A 17,677-nucleotide genomic window follows, 5' to 3' on the forward strand; every position below is an offset into this window, starting at 1 on the left:
ATCTAGTAATTAATTTATTATAAAAGTGTACTCTTGTTATTTCCCTCTTTTGCCAGTATCATGGCTATTTATTGTGCGTAAGGCTAATTGTGTGTCGAGCAAATGTTTGGTCAAGTTGCATTGTGACGAATTTCAGTTTCATATTTAAATGCATTAATTGTCCCTTTTGCAATCCTCCAAGTGGATGCCATGTTCAGGTGCACATGGACACCTGCTACACTGACGAGAAAGAAGTTTGTTTATTTCCATATTGTAATGTGTCCTGTGTTTGAAGTTGGCTCATCTCGGAGCTCCATGTCTTGTCTATCAATGGGACCATACGCAGGTTGCAGAACTATTGTTATGAAATGTGTATTCATTCATTTAAAGATTTCACGCGTTGAGGATAAGCCAGGAATGTTTAAGATGTTTATTTAGATGTAATACGTAATATAATGAAGATGCCTGTTAACATGATTTAATGGGTAAAGAGCACCATGTTTAATGGTATGTTCCATAAGTAGGGGCCATAGGTATAAAGGTAGCTGTTTCACCTATGAGCTGTGAGCTGGAGGGATGTTCTAGCTCTGTTATGTGAGCTGTTTTGGAGGCTGTCCATAACCTGGTATGCCCCAACCTGCTACTATTGGTTTGGCAGGGTAGGCCTGATTGAGGCTTAGGGTTTTGATTTCTATTCAAACCTGTATTATGTAAATATTCTGTAACTATTCATAGGTTCTTGTCATTCACCTGGAACCACCTTTCACTGTTAATATACTGGACAGTATCTTGCCCCTGATCCTGCTGCCTCCTCCTACTTACTGCCCTTAAGGCTGTTCCAAAATCTGGTTCCTACAACACTCACCTTCCTTCCTTCCTTTATTCCTCCTCCACGGTTTTGTTTTCAGTCCCCCTCTTCCCCTTACCTCCATAGGATTGACTGTGATATTGAGCGCTGAGTCGTTCCAGTCCAGCTCTCCCTCCTTGGTTGTGTCTGAGCTCCTGCACTCCTGTTGGTGTGTCAGGTGAATACGGTAGATGCCTAGCACAACCACCACCACCAGGGCGGCGATACAGATCACTATCACCACTGTGGCAGCACTGGGGACTCCTTGGGGAAAGGTAATGTTAATGTATGTTAAGTAACATGGTGCACCCACACGCATTACAAATATTTGGTTATGCACACAACCAAAATATCTTAGTTGTATGTACACACACACACACACACACACACACACACACACACACACACACACACACACACACACACACAAGGTCCTTGATCTGTAATGTTTATCTGTTGAATGCTGACCTGATCTGTACTTTCAAAATAAGATCCCCACCCTACCTTCTCTCTCTATCATTCAGAGAAGATATTAGAAATGTGTGTGTTCATCCAGCTACCAAGGACTCTTTTAATTGGTAAATTGATTCAGTCTGCCTCCTTATTACACACACAGACAGAGAGAGATTTTTTAAAGACCAATCCATAGCCATTGATCTCTCTCATGTAAAAGCCCCCTCAGTATATATACATGAATGCACACAGAATGTTGCTAGAGGGTGTGTATGGTCTCCTAACAGAACAATGTACATTATTCACCTCATTAAAGACACTATCTGGAAAATCTTTCTCTTCCCTCCTCCCTGTTCTCTCTCTCTTTCTCTCTCTCTCTTTCTCTCTTTCTTTCTTTCTTTCTCTCTCTCAATTCAATTCAAGGGGCTTTATTGGCATGGGAAACGTGTTAACATTGCCAAAGCAAGTGAGTTAGATAATATACAAAAGTGAAATAAACAATAAAAATTAACAGTAAACATTACACATACAGAAGTTTCAAAACAATAAAGACATTATAAATGTCATATATATATATATATATATATACATACAGTGTTGTAACAATGTACAAATGGTTAAGGAAAAATAAATATGGGTTGTATTTACAATGGTGTTTGTTCTTCACTGGTTGCCCTTTTCTTGTGGCAACAGGTCACAAATCTTGCTGCTGTGATGGCACACTGTGGTATTTCACCCAGTAGATATGGGAGTTTATCAAAATTGGATTTATTTTCGAATTCTTTGTGGATCTGTGTAATCTGAGGGAAATATGTCTCTCTAATATGGTCATACATTGGGCAGGAGGTTAGGAAGTGCAGCTCAGTTTCCACCTCATTTTGTGGGCTGTGTGCACATAGCATGTCTTCTCTTGAGAGCCAGGTCACCCTACGGCGGCCTTTCTCAATAGCAAGGCTATGCTCACTGAGTCTGTACACAGTCAGTCACAGTGGTCAGGTATTCTGCCACTGTGTACTCTCTGTTTAAGGCCAAATAGCTTTCTAGTTTGCTCTGTTTTTATGTTAATTCTTTCCAATGTGTCAAGTAATTATCTTTTTGTTTTCTCATGATTTGGTTGGGTCTAATTGTGTTGTTCTCCTGACCCCTCCTGTCTCAGCCTCCAGTATTTATGCTGCAGTAGTTTATATGTTGGGGGGCTAGGGTCAGTTTGTTATATCTGGAGTACTTCTCCTGTCCTATTCGGTGTCCTGTGTGAATTTAAGTGTGCTCTATCTAATTCGCTCTTTCTCTCTTTCTTTCTCTTTCTCGGAGGACCTGAGCCCTAGGACCATGCCTCAGGACTACCTGACATGATGACTCCTTGCTGTCTCCAGTCCACCTGGCTGTGCTGCTGCTCCAGTTTCAACTGTTCTGCCTTATTATTTTTTGACCATGCTGGTCATTTATGAACATTTGAACATCTTGGCCATGTTCTGTTATAATCTCCACCCGGCACAGCCAGAAGAGGACTGGCCACCCCACATAGCCTGGTTCCTCTCTAGGTTTCTTCCTAGGTTTTGGCCTTTCAAGGGAGTTTTTCCTAGCCACCGTGCTTCTACACCTGCATTGCTTGCTGTTTGGGGTTTTAGGCTGGGTTTCTGTACAGCACTTTGAGATATCAGCTGATGTACGAAGGGCTATATAAATACATTTGATTTTGATTTGATTTTGCTGTCCTGGGGGTCTGTTTGTGTTTGTGAACAGAGGCCCAGAACCAGCTTGCTTAGGGGACTCTTCTCCAGGTTCATCTCTCTGTAGGTGATGGTTTTGTTATGGAAGGTTTGGGAATCGCTTCCTTTTAGGTGGTTGTAGAATTTAACTGCTCTTTTCTGGATTTTGATAATTAGTGGGTATTGGCCTAATTGTGCTCTGCATGCATTATTTGGTGTTCTACGTTGTACACGGAGGATATTTTTGCAGAATTCTGCATCTCTCTCTCTTCAACAATAGTAGCTATTTACACATGCACACACAGTTTTCCCCCTTCTCCACTTATACTGTAGTCCAGTTTCTTAACAAACACACACACACCTGCTCTTTCCCAACCTCTTAAAAGCAGTGGTAGGGCACAGAACTCCCCAGGACACTAAGCCATCCATTAGGGTTGAATGAATAATTAACAGAAAGCAGAAATTGGTAGGCGATGTTCAAGATTGAGATCTGTAGGGTCTTTTTCACCAGCCTCTCTCTCTGTTTTTTAACTAAGATGTGTCACTGTCTCTGTGCTAGCTATAGAGTGGACTCACTGGGTTCTGAAGATCCTAGTCCTGAAGATCTATGAACACACCCACTTCAACTCATCAACTGCTCTGATTCATTGAATTAGGTGTGCTAATGTTGGTCTGGAACAGAATTATCAGGCTTGATGGTTAAGTCCTACCTGAGCTGTGTGTGGGGTATAGACTGCTGATTCTGTAGTGAGCTGTGTGTGGGGTATAGACTGCTGATTCTGTAGTGAGCTGTGTGTGGGATATAGACTGATGATTCTATAGTGAGCTGTGTGTGGGGTATAGACTGATGATTCTGTAGTGAGCTGTGTGTGGGGTATAGACTGATTCTGTAGTGAGCTGTGTGTGGGGTATAGACTGATTCTGTAGTGAGCTGTGTGTGTGGTATAGACTGATGATTCTGTAGTGAGCTGTGTGTGGGGTATAGACTGATGATTCTGTAGTGAGCTGTGTGTGGGGTATAGACTGATGATTCTGTAGTGAGCTGTGTGTGGGGTATAGACTGATGATTCTGTAGTGAGCTGTGTGTGGGGTATAGACTGATGATTCTGTAGTGAGCTGTGTGTGGGGTATAGACTGATGATTCTATAGTGAGCTGTGTGTGGGGTATAGACTGATGATTCTACAGTCTTACCTGAACCGTGTGTGGGGTATAGACTGTGGACCATGGCCGGATGATGAACCACTTGCATGTACTGGGGCGGGGCTACCATTTGATTGACATGCTCCCCAGCCTCTGATTTGTGGAGTACACTGATCTGGGCGGGGCAAGAATAGAGAGCAAGGTTATAGGTATAATAAGATAAATGTCTCAGAAAATATGAGTAAACTACAAATAAGGACTATTAGACACAACTGTCAGAGGTTTTCTGGCTAGAGCAAGAATATAGAAGGAAAGGGGTCTCAAGTCAGGAATTGTCTAAACAAATATAATCTCTAAAAGCACAGGAACATTGGAATCCCTATATCTTTATCATTCCATTCTCTAGTCCACTGACCTCCAGGGTGAACTCATTGCTGGTGTAGCGTCCGTTGAGCTCGGAGCAGGTGAGACGGAACTTCCTGTCTGGGGTCTGGGTGGGGTGCCAGTTGTGGTAATGCACCTGTCTGATCACCTGCTCATAGTTGGACATGGAGTCCACGCCTAAGAGAGAAGGTGGACATGTTTCTAAGGTCACTACCAGTTTCATAGATACAGGGGTTATGGTTATAGAGGAAGATGGGGGTTATGGTTATAGAGGAAGATGGGGGTTATGGTTATAGAGGAAGATGGGGGTTATGGTTATAGAGGAAGATGGGGGTTATGGTTATGGAGGAAGATGGGGGTTATGGTTATGGAGGAAGATGGGGGTTATGGTTATGGAGGAAGATGGGGGTTATGGTTATGGAGGAAGATGGGGGTTATGGTTATGGAGGAAGATGGGGGTTATGGTTATGGAGGAAGATGGGGGTTATGGAGGAAGATGGGGGTTATAGAGGAAGATGGGGGTTATAGAGGAAGATGGGGGTTATAGAGGAAGATGGGGGTTATGGTTATAGAGGAAGATGGGGGTTATGGTTATAGAGGAAGATGGGGGTTATGGTTATAGAGGAAGATGGGGGTTATGGTTATAGAGGAAGATGGGGGTTATGGTTATAGAGGAAGATGGGGGTTATGGTTATAGAGGAAGATGGGGGTTATGGTTATAGAGGAAGATGGGGGTTATGGTTATGGAGGAAGATGATGGTTATGGAGAAAGATGGGGGTTATGGTTATAGAGGAAGATGGGGGTTATAGAGGAAGGTGGGGGTTATGGTTATAGAGGAAGATGGGGGTTATGGTTATAGAGGAAGATGGGGGTTATGGTTATGGAGGAAGATGGGGGTTATGGTTATAGAGGAAGATGGGGGTTATAGAGGAAGATGGGGGTTATGGTTATAGAGGAAGATGGGGTATATGGTTATGGAGAAAGATGGGGGTTATGGTTATGGAGAAAGATGGGGGTTATGGTTATGGAGAAAGATGGGGGTTATGGTTATGGAGAAAGATGGGGGTTATGGTTATGGAGAAAGATGGGGGTTATGGTTATGGAGAAAGATGGGGGTTATGGTTATGGAGAAAGATGGGGGTTATGGTTATGGAGAAAGATGGGGGTTATGGTTATGGAGAAAGATGGGGGTTATGGTTATGGAGGAAGATAGGGGTTATGGTTATGGAGGAAGATAGGGGTTATGGTTATGGAGGAAGATAGGGGTTATGGTTATGGAGGAAGATGGGGGTTTTAGAGGAAGATGGGTGTTATGGTTATAGAGGAAGATGGGGGTTATGGTTATGGAGGAAGATGGGGGTTATGGTTATGGAGGAAGATGGGGGTTATGGTTATGGAGGAAGATGGGGGTTTTAGAGGAAGATGGGTGTTATGGTTATAGAGGAAGATGGGGGTTATGGTTATGGAGGAAGATGGGGGTTATGGAGGAAGATAGGGGTTATGGTTATGGAGGAAGATGGGGGTTATAGAGGAAGATGGGTGTTATGGTTATAGAGGAAGATGGGGGTTATAGAGGAAGATGGGGGTTATGGTTATGGAGGAAGATGGGGGGTTATGGTTATGGAGGAAGATGGGGGGTTATGGTTATGGAGGAAGATGGGGGGTTATGGTTATGGAGGAAGATGGGGGGGTTATGGTTATAGAGGAAGATGGGGGTTATAGAGGAAGATGGGGGTTATGGTTATAGAGGAAGATGGGGGTTATGGTTATAGAGGAAGATGGGGGTTATGGTTATGGAGGAAGATAGGGGTTATGGTTATGGAGGAAGATAGGGGTTATGGTTATGGAGGAAGATAGGGGTTATGGTTATGGAGGAAGATGGGGGTTATAGAGGAAGATGGGTGTTATGGTTATATAGGAAGATGGGGGTTATAGAGGAAGATTGGGGTTATGGTTATGGAGGAAGATGGGGGTTATGGTTATGGAGGAAGATGGGGGGTTATGGTTATGGAGGAAGATGGGGGGTTATGGTTATGGAGGAAAATGGGGGTTATGGTTATGGAGGAAGATGGGGGTTATGGTTATGGAGGAATGGTTATGGAGGAAGATGGGGGTTATGGTTATGGAGGAAGATGGCGGTTATGGTTATGGAGGAAGATGGGGGTTATGGTTATGGAGGAAGATGGGGGTTATAGAGGAAGATTGGGGTTATGGTTATGGAGGAAGATGGGGGTTATGGTTATGGAGAAAGATGGGGGTTATGGTTATGGAGGAATATGGGGGTTATGGAGGAAGATGGGGGTTATGGAGGAAGATGGGGTTATGGTTATGGAGGAAGATGTGGGTTATAGAGGAAGATGGGGGTTATGGTTATGGAGGGAGATGGGGGTTATGGAGGAAGATGGGGGGGGTTATGGTTATGGAGGAAGATGGCGGTTATGGTTATGGAGGAAGATGGGGGTTATGGTTATGGAGGAAGATGGGGGTTATGGAGGAAGATGGGGTTATGGTTATGGAGGAAGATGGGGGTTATGGTTATGGAGGAAGATGGGGGTTATAGAGGAAGATGGGGGTTATGGTTATGAAGGAAGATGGGGGTTATGGTTATGGAGGAAGATGGCGGTTATGGTTATGGAGGAAGATGGGGGTTATAGAGGAAGATGGGGTTATGGTTATGGAGGAAGATGGGGGTTATGGTTATGGAGGAAGATGGCGGTTATGGTTATGGAGGAAGATGGGGGTTATGGAGGAAGATGGGGGTTATGGTTATAGAGGAAGATGGGGGTTATGGTTATAGAGGAAGATGGGGGTTATGGTTATGGAGGAAGATGGCGGTTATGGTTATAGAGGAAGATGGCGGTTATGGTTATGGAGGAAGATGGGGGTTATGGTTATGGAGGAAGATGGGGGTTATGGAGGAAGATGGGGGTTATGGAGGAAGATATGGTTATGGAGGAAGATGGGGGTTATAGAGGAAGATGGGGGTTATGGTTATGGAGGAAGATGGCGGTTATGGTTATGGAGGAAGATGGCGGTTATGGTTATGGAGGAAGATGGGGGTTATGGTTATGGAGGAAGATGGGGGTTATGGAGGAAGATGGGGTTATGGTTATGGAGGAAGATGGGGGTTATAGAGGAAGATGGGGGTTATGGTTATGGAGGAAGATGGGGGTTATGGTTATGGAGGAAGATGGCGGTTATGGTTATGGAGGAAGATGGGGGTTATGGAGGAAGATGGGGGTTATGGAGGAAGATGGGGGTTATGGAGGAAGATGGGGGTTATAGAGGAAGATGGGGGTTATGGTTATGGAGGAAGATGGCGGTTATGGTTATGGAGGAAGATGGGGTTATGGAGGAAGATGGGGGTTATAGAGGAAGATGGGGGTTATGGTTATGGAGGAAGATGGGGGTTATGGTTATGGAGGAAGATGGCGGTTATGGTTATGGAGGAAGATGGGGGTTATGGTTATGGAGGAAGATGGGGGTTATGGTTATGGAGGAAGATGGGGGTTATGGAGGAAGATGGGGGTTATGGAGGAAGATATGGTTATGGAGGAAGATGGGGGTTATAGAGGAAGATGGGGGTTATGGTTATGGAGGAAGATGGGGGTTATAGAGGAAGATGGGGGTTATGGTTATGGAGGAAGATGGGGGTTATGGTTATGGAGGAAGATGGGGGTTATGGTTATGGAGGAAGATGGGGGTTATGGTTATGGAGGAATATGGGGGTTATGGTTATGGAGGAAGATGGGGGTTATGGTTATGGAGGAAGATGGGGGGTTATGGTTATGGAGGAAGATGGGGGGTTATGGTTATGGAGGAAGATGGGGGGGTTATGGTTATGGAGGAAGATGGGGGTTATGGTTATGGAGGAAGATGGCGGTTATGGTTATGGAGGAAGATGGGGGTTATGGTTATGGAGGAATATGGGGGTTATGGTTATGGAGGAAGATGGGGGTTATGGTTATGGAGGAAGATGGGGGGGTTATGGTTATGGAGGAAGATGGGGGTTATGGAGGAAGATGGGGGTTATGGAGGAAGATGGGGGTTATGGTTATGGAGGAAGATGGGGGTTATGGTTATAGAGGAAGATGGGGGTTATGGTTATGGAGGAAGATGGCGGTTATGGTTATGGAGGAAGATGGCGGTTATGGTTATGGAGGAAGATGGGGGTTATGGTTATGGAGGAAGATGGGGGTTATGGAGGAAGATGGGGGTTATGGAGGAAGATGGGGTTATGGTTATAGAGGAAGATGGGGGTTATAGAGGAAGATGGGGGTTATGGTTATGGAGGAAGATGGCGGTTATGGTTATGGAGGAAGATGGGGGTTATGGTTATGGAGGAAGATGGGGGTTATGGTTATGGAGGAAGATGGGGGTTATGGAGGAAGATGGGGGTTATAGAGGAAGATGGGGGTTATGGTTATAGAGGAAGATGGGGGTTATAGAGGAAGATGGGGGTTATGGTTATGGAGGAAGATGGGGGTTATGGTTATGGAGGAAGATGTGGGTTATGGTTATGGAGGAAGATGGGGGTTATGGAGGAAGATGGGGGTTATGGAGGAAGATGGGGGTTATAGAGGAAGATGGGGGTTATGGTTATAGAGGAAGATGGGGGTTATGGTTATAGAGGAAGATGTGGGTTATGGGTATGGAGGAAGATGGGGGTTATGGTTAGGTGTTTGCATGGTAACATAGATGGAGACATGCCAGAGGTGGAGTTGGGGTAAGGGTCAGAGGTTATATATGGGTTAGAGGTCTGGAGGTTAGATATTGCCATGGTAACTTACCGTATATAGACATGCCGGAGGTGGAGTTGGTGGTGTCCAGGTGTTTCCCCAGCAGGGTGCTACGCTGCAGCTGGAGACTCTCCTGCTCTGGCCTCAGCTCCTCCCCCAGCACCAGGATGTCACAGTAGTCCAGGTTATGGATGATCTCCTCCTGGACCCCCAGCCTGCCCGCTAAAACACACACACACACACACACACACACACACACACACACACACACACACACACACACACACACACACACACACACACACACACACACACACACACACACACACACACACACACACAGAGTTGAATGCATGCGCTCACACATACAGACCTGCTATGTTAATTTGATCCGTCTGTTGCACAGCAGGAAATACAACTGGTAGTGTATCGGAGGTTTTAACAAGGCTTCTAAAGGTTGTAGTTTCACTTTAAAATGTCCACACTGCTGAATCTGTAGGATTTCTGACCATTATGGAGGGTTACTAGACAAGCTGTTTTTGGTCTTTTTTCCACTCCTGCACATACTGTTGATGTTATTTAATGTTACAAACTACCTTTCTATTTGTGCAAATAAACTAAATGAGATTTATCATAACAATAAATGATTCACCACCTACAAAAATGCCCATTAATTACAATCCACACAATCATTTACATTTCCTGTTGCTGCAGGATTATTTTCCTGCTGTGAGAAGCAGGGTCAAATTAAGATTGTGCATCTGTACACAACAATATTATCCAAGAGCATTTTTTAAAACACTATTCCACACTAACCAACTTAAATTAACAAGCTATTTTCCCCTAAACGCTGTTCAAAAAAACTGTTCAAACACTCTTCAGCTGCATTTTTAACGACCTCTGTTGCTACACACTCAGCCAGCCTGGGAGCCTGGGAGTCACAGAGTCTGCTGTACAGTTAGGTTAGCCACAGTTCTCTAGCACTCCCTGGCCCCCCGGCCTGCTGTGTTCTCTCCTGGGGAGGGGTAACACCTGGCATGCCCACTCAACAGCCTCCCTACGGAGAGGCACTCCTCAAAGCAGGGGCTGTCCTTGGAAGAGCAGGGGTCCGGGGAGACCCTGGTTCTCCTCTATCCCTGGCTGAGGCTTGACTGATCTCAGAGCTGCGCTAACTGAGGGAAGGAGGGGAAACATCTGGAGCTGAGGAGACCCCCTGAGACATGCAGACTAAGAGAGAGATGGAATACTGCACCATGGAGAGGAGAGAATGTTTACAAAGGAGTGGAGATACAGTGGTGAGGAGGGAATGTTTAGAATGGAGTGGAGATACAGTGGAGAGGAGAGAATGTTTAGAAAGGAGTGGAGATACAGTGGAGAGGAGAGAATGTTTAGAATGGAGTGGAGAGAAGGGAATGTTTAGAATGGAGTGGAGAGGAGGGAATGTTTAGAATGGAGTGGAGATACAGTGGAGAGCAGGGAATGTTTAGAATGGAGTGGAGAGGAGGGAATGTTTAGAATGGAGTGGAGATACAGTGGAGAGCAGGGAATGTTTAGAATGGAGTGGAGATACAGTGGAGAGGAGAGAATGTTTAGAATGGTGTGGAGATACAGTGGAGGTGGGAATGTTTAAAATGGAGTGGAGAGGAGGGAATGTTTAGAATGGAGTGGAGAGCAGGGAATGTTTAGAATGGAGTGGAGATACAGTGGAGAGGAGAGAATGTTTAGAATGGAGTGGAGATACAGTGGAGAGGAGGGAATGTTTAGAATGGAGTGGAGAGGAGGGAATGTTTAGAATGGAGTGGAGATACAGTGGAGAGTAGGGAATGTTTAGAATGGAGTGGAGAGGAGGGAATGTTTAGAATGGAGTGGAGATACAGTGGAGAGCAGGGAATGTTTAGAATGGAGTGGAGATACAGTGGAGAGGAGGGAATGTTTAGAAAGGAGTGGAGATACAGTGGAGAGGAGAGAATGTTTAGAATGGAGTGGAGATACAGTGGATAGGAGGGAATGTTTAGAAAGGAGTGGAGAGGAGAGAATGTTTAGAAAGGAGTGGAGATACAGTGGAGAGGAGAGAATGTTTAGAATGGAGTGGCGATACAATGGAGAGGAGGGAATGTTTAGAATGGAGTGGAGAGGAGTGAATGTTTAGAATGTGGAGATACAGTGGAGAGGAGATAATGTTTAGAATGGAGTGGAGATACAGTGGAGAGGAGAGAATGTTTAGAATGGAGTGGAGATACAGTGGATAGGAGGGAATGTTTAGAAAGGAGTGGAGAGGAGAGAATGTTTAGAAAGGAGTGGAGATACAGTGGAGAGGAGAGAATGTTTAGAATGGAGTGGCGATACAATGGAGAGGAGGGAATGTTTAGAATGGAGTGGAGAGGAGTGAATGTTTAGAATGTGGAGATACAGTGGAGAGGAGATAATGTTTAGAATGGAGTGGAGATACAGTGGAGAGGTGGGAATGTTTAGAACGGAGTGGAGAGAAGGGAATGTTTAGAATGGAGTGGAGATACAGTGGAGAGCAGGGAATGTTTAGAATGGAGTGGAGATACAGTGGAGAGGAGAGAATGTTTAGAATGGAATGGAGATACAGTGGAGAGGAGGGAATGTTTAGAATTCAGTGGAGAGGAGGGAATGTTTAGAATGGAGTGGAGATACAGTGGAGAGGAAGGAATGTTTAGAAAGGAGTGGAGAGGAGAGAATGTTTAGAAAGGAGTGGAGATACAGTGGAGAGGAGAGAATGTTTAGAATGGAGTGGAGATACAGTGGAAAGAAGAGAATGTTTAGAAAGGAGTGGAGATACAGTGGAGAGGAGAGAATGTTTAGAAAGGAGTGGAGATACAGTGGAGAGGAGAGAATGTTTAGAAAGGAGTGGAGATACAGTGGAGAGGAGAGCATGTTTAGAATGGAGTGGAGATACAGTGGAGAGGAGATAATGTTTAGAAAGGAGTGGAGATACAGTGGAGAGGAGATCATGTTTAGAAAGGAGTGGAGATACAGTGGAGAGGAGATAATGTTTAGAAAGGAGTGGAGATACAGTGGAGAGGAGAGAATGTTTAAAATGGAGTGGAGAGGAGAGAATATTTAGAAAGGAGTGGAGATACAGTGGAGAGGAGAGAATGTTTAGAATGGAGTGGAGATACAGTGGAGAGGAGGGAATGTTTAGAATGGATTGGAGATACAGTGGAGAGGTGGGAATGTTTAGAATGGATTGGAGAGGAGGGAATGTTTAGAATGGAGTGGAGATACAGTGGAGAGCAGGGAATGTTTAGAATGGAGTGGAGATACAGTGGAGAGCAGGGAATGTTTAGAATGGAGTGGAGAGGAGGGAATGTTTAGAATGGAGTGGAGATACAGTGGAGAGCAGGGAATGTTTAGAATGGAGTGGAGATACAGTGGAGAGGAGGGAATATTTAGAAAGGAGTGGAGATACAGTGGAGAGGAGAGAATGTTTAGAATGGAGTGGAGATACAGTGGAGAGGTGGGAATGTTTAGAATGGAGTGGAGAGGATGGAATGTTTAGAATGGAGTGGAGATACAGTGGAGAGCAGGGAATGTTTAGAATGGAGTGGAGATACAGTGGAGAGGAGAGAGTGTTTAGAATGGAATGGAGATACAGTGGAGAGGAGGGAATGTTTAGAATTCAGTGGAGAGGAGGGAATGTTTAGAATGTGTGGAGATACAGTGGAGAGGAGAGAATGTTTAGAATGGAGTGGAGATACAGTGGAGAGGAGGGAATGTTTAGAAAGGAGTGGAGAGGAGAGAATGTTTAGAAAGGAGTGGAGATACAGTGGAGAGGAGAGAATGTTTAGAAAGGAGTGGAGATACAGTGGAGAGGAGAGAATGTTTAGAAAGGAGTGGAGATACAGTGGAGAGGAGAGAATGTTTAGAAAGGAGTGGAGATACAGTGGAGAGGAGAGAATGTTTAGAAATGAGTGGAGATACAGTGGAGAGGAGGGAATGTTTAGAATCGAGTGGAGATGGAGAGGAGAGAATGTTTAGAAAGGAGTGGAGATACAGTGGAGAGGAGAGTGCTGGTGTAAGGAAAGAGTAGAGCATGAGAGACTAACAAATACAGAGAAGAGGAGAATAACACATGGAGGAGGGCAAACATAATGAAACCTGAAAGAAAGAGCGAGAGTAGATGTCATATGATGGAGAGAATGGAATCTGTATTTCATACTGTATGAGATCGTGTGTGCGTGTGTGTGTGTGTGTGTGTGTGTGTGGGGGGGGGGGGGGGGGGGATCTCCAACTATCCTACTGCTGCACTGAGCCGTTTAACACCCGGTGACACTTTCTCCACACTAAGTACAGTCTAGTCCTGCTGTGCAAGTCACAATTCTTACTAAAGGAACTGTGAATGGTGGGGGAGGCAGAACAGAGCCGGCCTGTACTACTGACATCAGACTTGCCCTCCCCCCCTCCCACTATCCCCAGCTTCTACAGTCCAGCCCCCCCGCTGACTAAGACCTCTGCCTACCAGACAAATGATTGCATGGGTTCCTGCCTGGCTGAACAGCAAATGGAAATGACATTTAAATCCCGTCTCTAGTCCTCTCAGTGCGGAGTCTGGGAACAACACAGAACAGCAGTGCTCTGCCTCAGCCTCAACGCTATAGCTGCCAATTAGACGTGGATAACCAGAGCGAGAGGTTTCACTCGCTCCATTGTCAGGAAGGTGGAAAACACTCTGCAGCGCTTTCAGGACTCAGCCTCTTTCTTTCCTCCTCTCGTTCTGCAGCTGAAATGGAGACCACAGCTGGAGGCTATATATTAGCCAAGTGTTGTGTGACTAGGAGCGTGTGGTTAATGGTGTGTGCGTGCGTGAATGGGATAGAGAGGAGTTGATGAAGTTCCAATATGACAGGAGATGTTGTGCTCTCCAGAGTCTAAAGACTTCAACCTAATCAAATAGTTTTGTGGTGGTGAGCAGTGTGTCCCCTTTGGACCAGTATTATAATTACAAGCCATTCCCCTCTGCTATTCTCTGTCTATTTCTCTCTCTCTGTTTGGTTTGCGCCCAGTATCTATCAATTTCTCCCTTCACACACACACACACACACACACACACACACACACACACACACACACACACACACACACACAAACACACACACCTCTATGCCTGTACCCTGTACCTGTATGGTGTGAGGCTGTGTCTCCCTTGGTGACAGTACTGATGATGTGGAGGTCCTGGAACAGAGTGAGTCCGGCTGGTCCTCTGAGGTCAGCTGCTGGCCTGGTCAGTCTGTCCACCCCAGCTATGGTGATCCTGGGTTCACTGGGCTGCAGCACCATCACCACTGCATCGATGTCCGGGATGGAGATACACGTGTCCTCCCCAAAACACCTGGGAGGTCGAGGAATACAGAGATGGAGAGAGAGGAGGGAAGGGTTAACTCTGATTAAATAGAATTGAATGTATGTTTCAGTATGTGTTTGCTGGGTATCACTTCAGGTATGTGTGAAATATCAGAGCCATTGAATACTTAGATACGTTGAGAATGTGTGCATGGGCTAATTCCAGGAATCAGCAACCTTGAAAAGGTTGAATAAGCCTCCACCTACTACACTGTGAGGCTGACTGAATGCAGACATCTGTGAGGCAGACATCTGACATAGACATGCATAAATAACCTGACACATACTGCATAAACAATGCAGATTAGACATCAATCAATGAGAAACCACAGGAGCAAGATACAATATGGAGAGAGAGAAAGAGAGAGGGAGGATGAGGAGAGAGGGAGGGAGGCTTAGGAGAGAAAGAGAGAGACAGGTGGAGGCTGAGGAGAGAAAGAATGAGGGAGGCTGAGGAGAGAAAGAGTTAGGGAGAGAGAGAGAGGGAGGGGAGGCTGAGGAGAGAGAGTGCGGGAGAGAGAGACAGGGAGGCTGAGGAGAGAGAGAGACAGAGGGAGGCTGAGGAGAGAAGGAAAATACAGTTAACAAGGGAGCTGTGAAAGCTGGTAGCAACTAGAGGGATGTTTTTCACATCCATGTAGTTACAGAGAAGGAAGTTGAACATCTGTCAGAGGCTGGGACAGGCACAACAACAGCTCTTTATTCGGTTGGAGCTTTGCAGAGAAATGCATAGGCATAAGGAGATTCCGACTCCTTCATAATTACCTGTGATTACCCGTTATATATGACATTGCTGCTGGCCTAGTTCTTGTTTATTTCACGCCTAAACACCGCTGTAAACCCCCTCACATGGAACACTAACACACAGGGATTTCACAGTCATATCTCCCCTTTCTAGTGTAAAAAAACATGTTTTCAGTCAAGCGTGGTATAGCCTAATCTCCCTTTCTCTTTTTCTCTCAAGCGGTGATCCACAAGTTGTGTCTTTCTTCGCCTCGGCAGGGTATTGTTGTGGAGGCAGAGACAGTGGAGCAGCAGGGTATTGTTGAGGAGAGGAGGCAGAGACAGTGGAGCAGCAGGGTATTGTTGAGGAGAGGAGGCAGAGACAGTGGAGCGGCAGGGTATTGTTGTGGAGGCAGAGACAGTGGAGCAGCAGGGTATTGTTGAGGAGAGGAGGCAGAGACAGTGGAGCAGCAGGGTATTGTTGTGGAGGCAGAGACAGTGGAGCAGCAGGGTATTGTTGAGGAGAGGAGGCAGAGACAGTGGAGCAGCAGGGTATTGTTGTGGAGAGGAGGCAGAGACAGTGGAGCGGCAGGGTATTGTTGTGGAGAGGAGGCAGAGACAGTGGAGCAGCAGGGTATTGTTGAGGAGAGGAGGCAGGGGCAGTGGAGCGGCAGGGTATTGTTGTGGAGAGGAGGCAGAGACAGTGGAGCGGCAGGGTATTGTTGTGGAGAGGAGGCAGAGACAGTGGAGCGGCAGGGTATTGTTGTGGAGAGGAGGCAGGGGCAGTGGAGCGGCAAGGTATTGTTGTGGAGAGGAGGCAGAGACAGTGGAGCAGCAGGGTATTGTTGTGGAGAGGAGGCAGAGACAGTGGAGCGGCAGGGTATTGTTGTGGAGAGGAGGCAGAGACAGTGGAGCGGCAGGGTATTGTTGTGGAGAAGAGGCAGAGACAGTGGAGCGGCAGGGTATTGTTGTGGAGGCAGAGACAGTGGAGCAGCAGGGTATTGTTGAGGAGAGGAGGCAGAGACAGTGGAGCAGCAGGGTATTGTTGTGGAGAGGAGGCAGGGGCAGTGGAGCGGCAGGGTATTGTTGTGGAGAGGAGGCAGAGACAGTGGAGCGGCAGGGTATTGTTGTGGAGAGGAGGCAGAGACAGTGGAGCGGCAGGGTATTGTTGTGGAGAGGAGGCAGAGACAGTGGAGCGGCAGGGTATTGTTGTGGAGAGGAGGCAGAGACAGTGGAGCGGCAGGGTATTGTTGTGGAGAGGAGGCAGGGGCAGTGGAGCGGCAGGGTATTGTTGTAGAGAGGAGGCAGAGACAGTGGAGCGGCAGGGTATTGTTGTAGAGAGGAGGCAGAGACAGTGGAGCGGCAGGGTATTGTTGTAGAGAGGAGGCAGAGACAGTGGAGCGGCAGGGTATTGTTGTGGAGAGGAGGCAGAGACAGTGGAGCGGCAGGGTATTGTTGTGGAGAGGAGGCAGAGACAGTGGAGCGGCAGGGTATTGTTGTGGAGAGGAGGCAGAGACAGTGGAGCGGCAGGGTATTGTTGTGGAGAGGAGGCAGGGGCAGTGGAGCGGCAAGGTATTGTTGTGGAGAGGAGGCAGAGACAGTGGAGCGGCAGGGTATTGTTGTGGAGAGGAGGCAGAGACAGTGGAGCGGCAGGGTATTGTTGTGGAGAGGAGGCAGAGACAGTGGAGCGGCAGGGTATTGTTGTGGAGAGGAGGCAGGGGCAGTGGAGAGTGGGCTACGGTGAGGACTTGGAGCCCAACCAAATTAATTAAAGAAAATGTGACAATGTAGAATAAAGGCCCTGCATAGATTAACACTAGTTACTTGTTCCTGATGGCTGCAGTAATTGCCCTATTACGCTGAAAACAAGCTTAAGTGTGTTTTAAGGAATTAATTAACAACTTTATTTGTTTGTTTAGAGTGATACGGCACTTACCGGGAAATTTACAGCAAATAGCAGCATTCCTCAGGAGGAGTTTATGTCTTGGCTGTAGCCTAACAGACAGTCTGCTCTGCAGGCCTGTTTACTGGACGTTGTTCTAAATGAATTCTCAAAGCTTGTCTAAGACGACTACCAGACCCTCTCTTTGTGAGGAACAGCTGGATCGTAACAAGGTTCACAGGCAGTGCAGACCACTGGATAGCCTGCGTCCCACAGCCCCAGCCACCCGCCTACACACAACCAGAAAACTTTATTAAACCACATTGAGAAATACACAAGCTTAAGCATCGTGAGCATAATGTATTCATTTCTAATTGGTGTGCCTGCAGCCCAGTCGACCCCTCCTCTTCCTGCCCCCCCTTCCTTGCTAGGCTAGCTGAAGGGATGGGCCC

The 17,677-nt window shown here is 46.4% G+C and overlaps 1 protein-coding gene across 2 annotated transcripts in view; it reads right to left on the reverse strand.

Annotated features, from left to right (window-relative positions):
* The window catches only part of LOC110507154 (calsyntenin-2), a 445,555-nt gene that overhangs the window by 5,113 nt on the left and 422,765 nt on the right, over positions 1-17,677 (reverse strand). The window contains exons 12-16 of one of the 2 annotated variants that reach the window (XM_036965819.2): positions 14,398-14,609; positions 9,305-9,475; positions 4,545-4,690; positions 4,181-4,304; positions 906-1,090 (exon numbers count right to left, since the gene is read on the reverse strand). In XM_036965819.2, the coding sequence (XP_036821714.2) occupies positions 906-1,090; positions 4,181-4,304; positions 4,545-4,690; positions 9,305-9,475; positions 14,398-14,609 (838 nt within the window). Of the gene's footprint in view, positions 1-905; positions 1,091-3,551; positions 4,305-4,544; positions 4,691-9,304; positions 9,476-14,397; positions 14,610-17,677 lie in introns of those variants that run through there. The other variant, XM_036965818.2, reaches the window with a different exon arrangement.

The sequence above is a fragment of the Oncorhynchus mykiss genome, chromosome 27 (assembly GCF_057628025.1).
Source record: "Oncorhynchus mykiss isolate SJ-2025 chromosome 27, ASM5762802v1, whole genome shotgun sequence".
Lineage (NCBI taxonomy): Eukaryota > Metazoa > Chordata > Actinopteri > Salmoniformes > Salmonidae > Oncorhynchus > Oncorhynchus mykiss.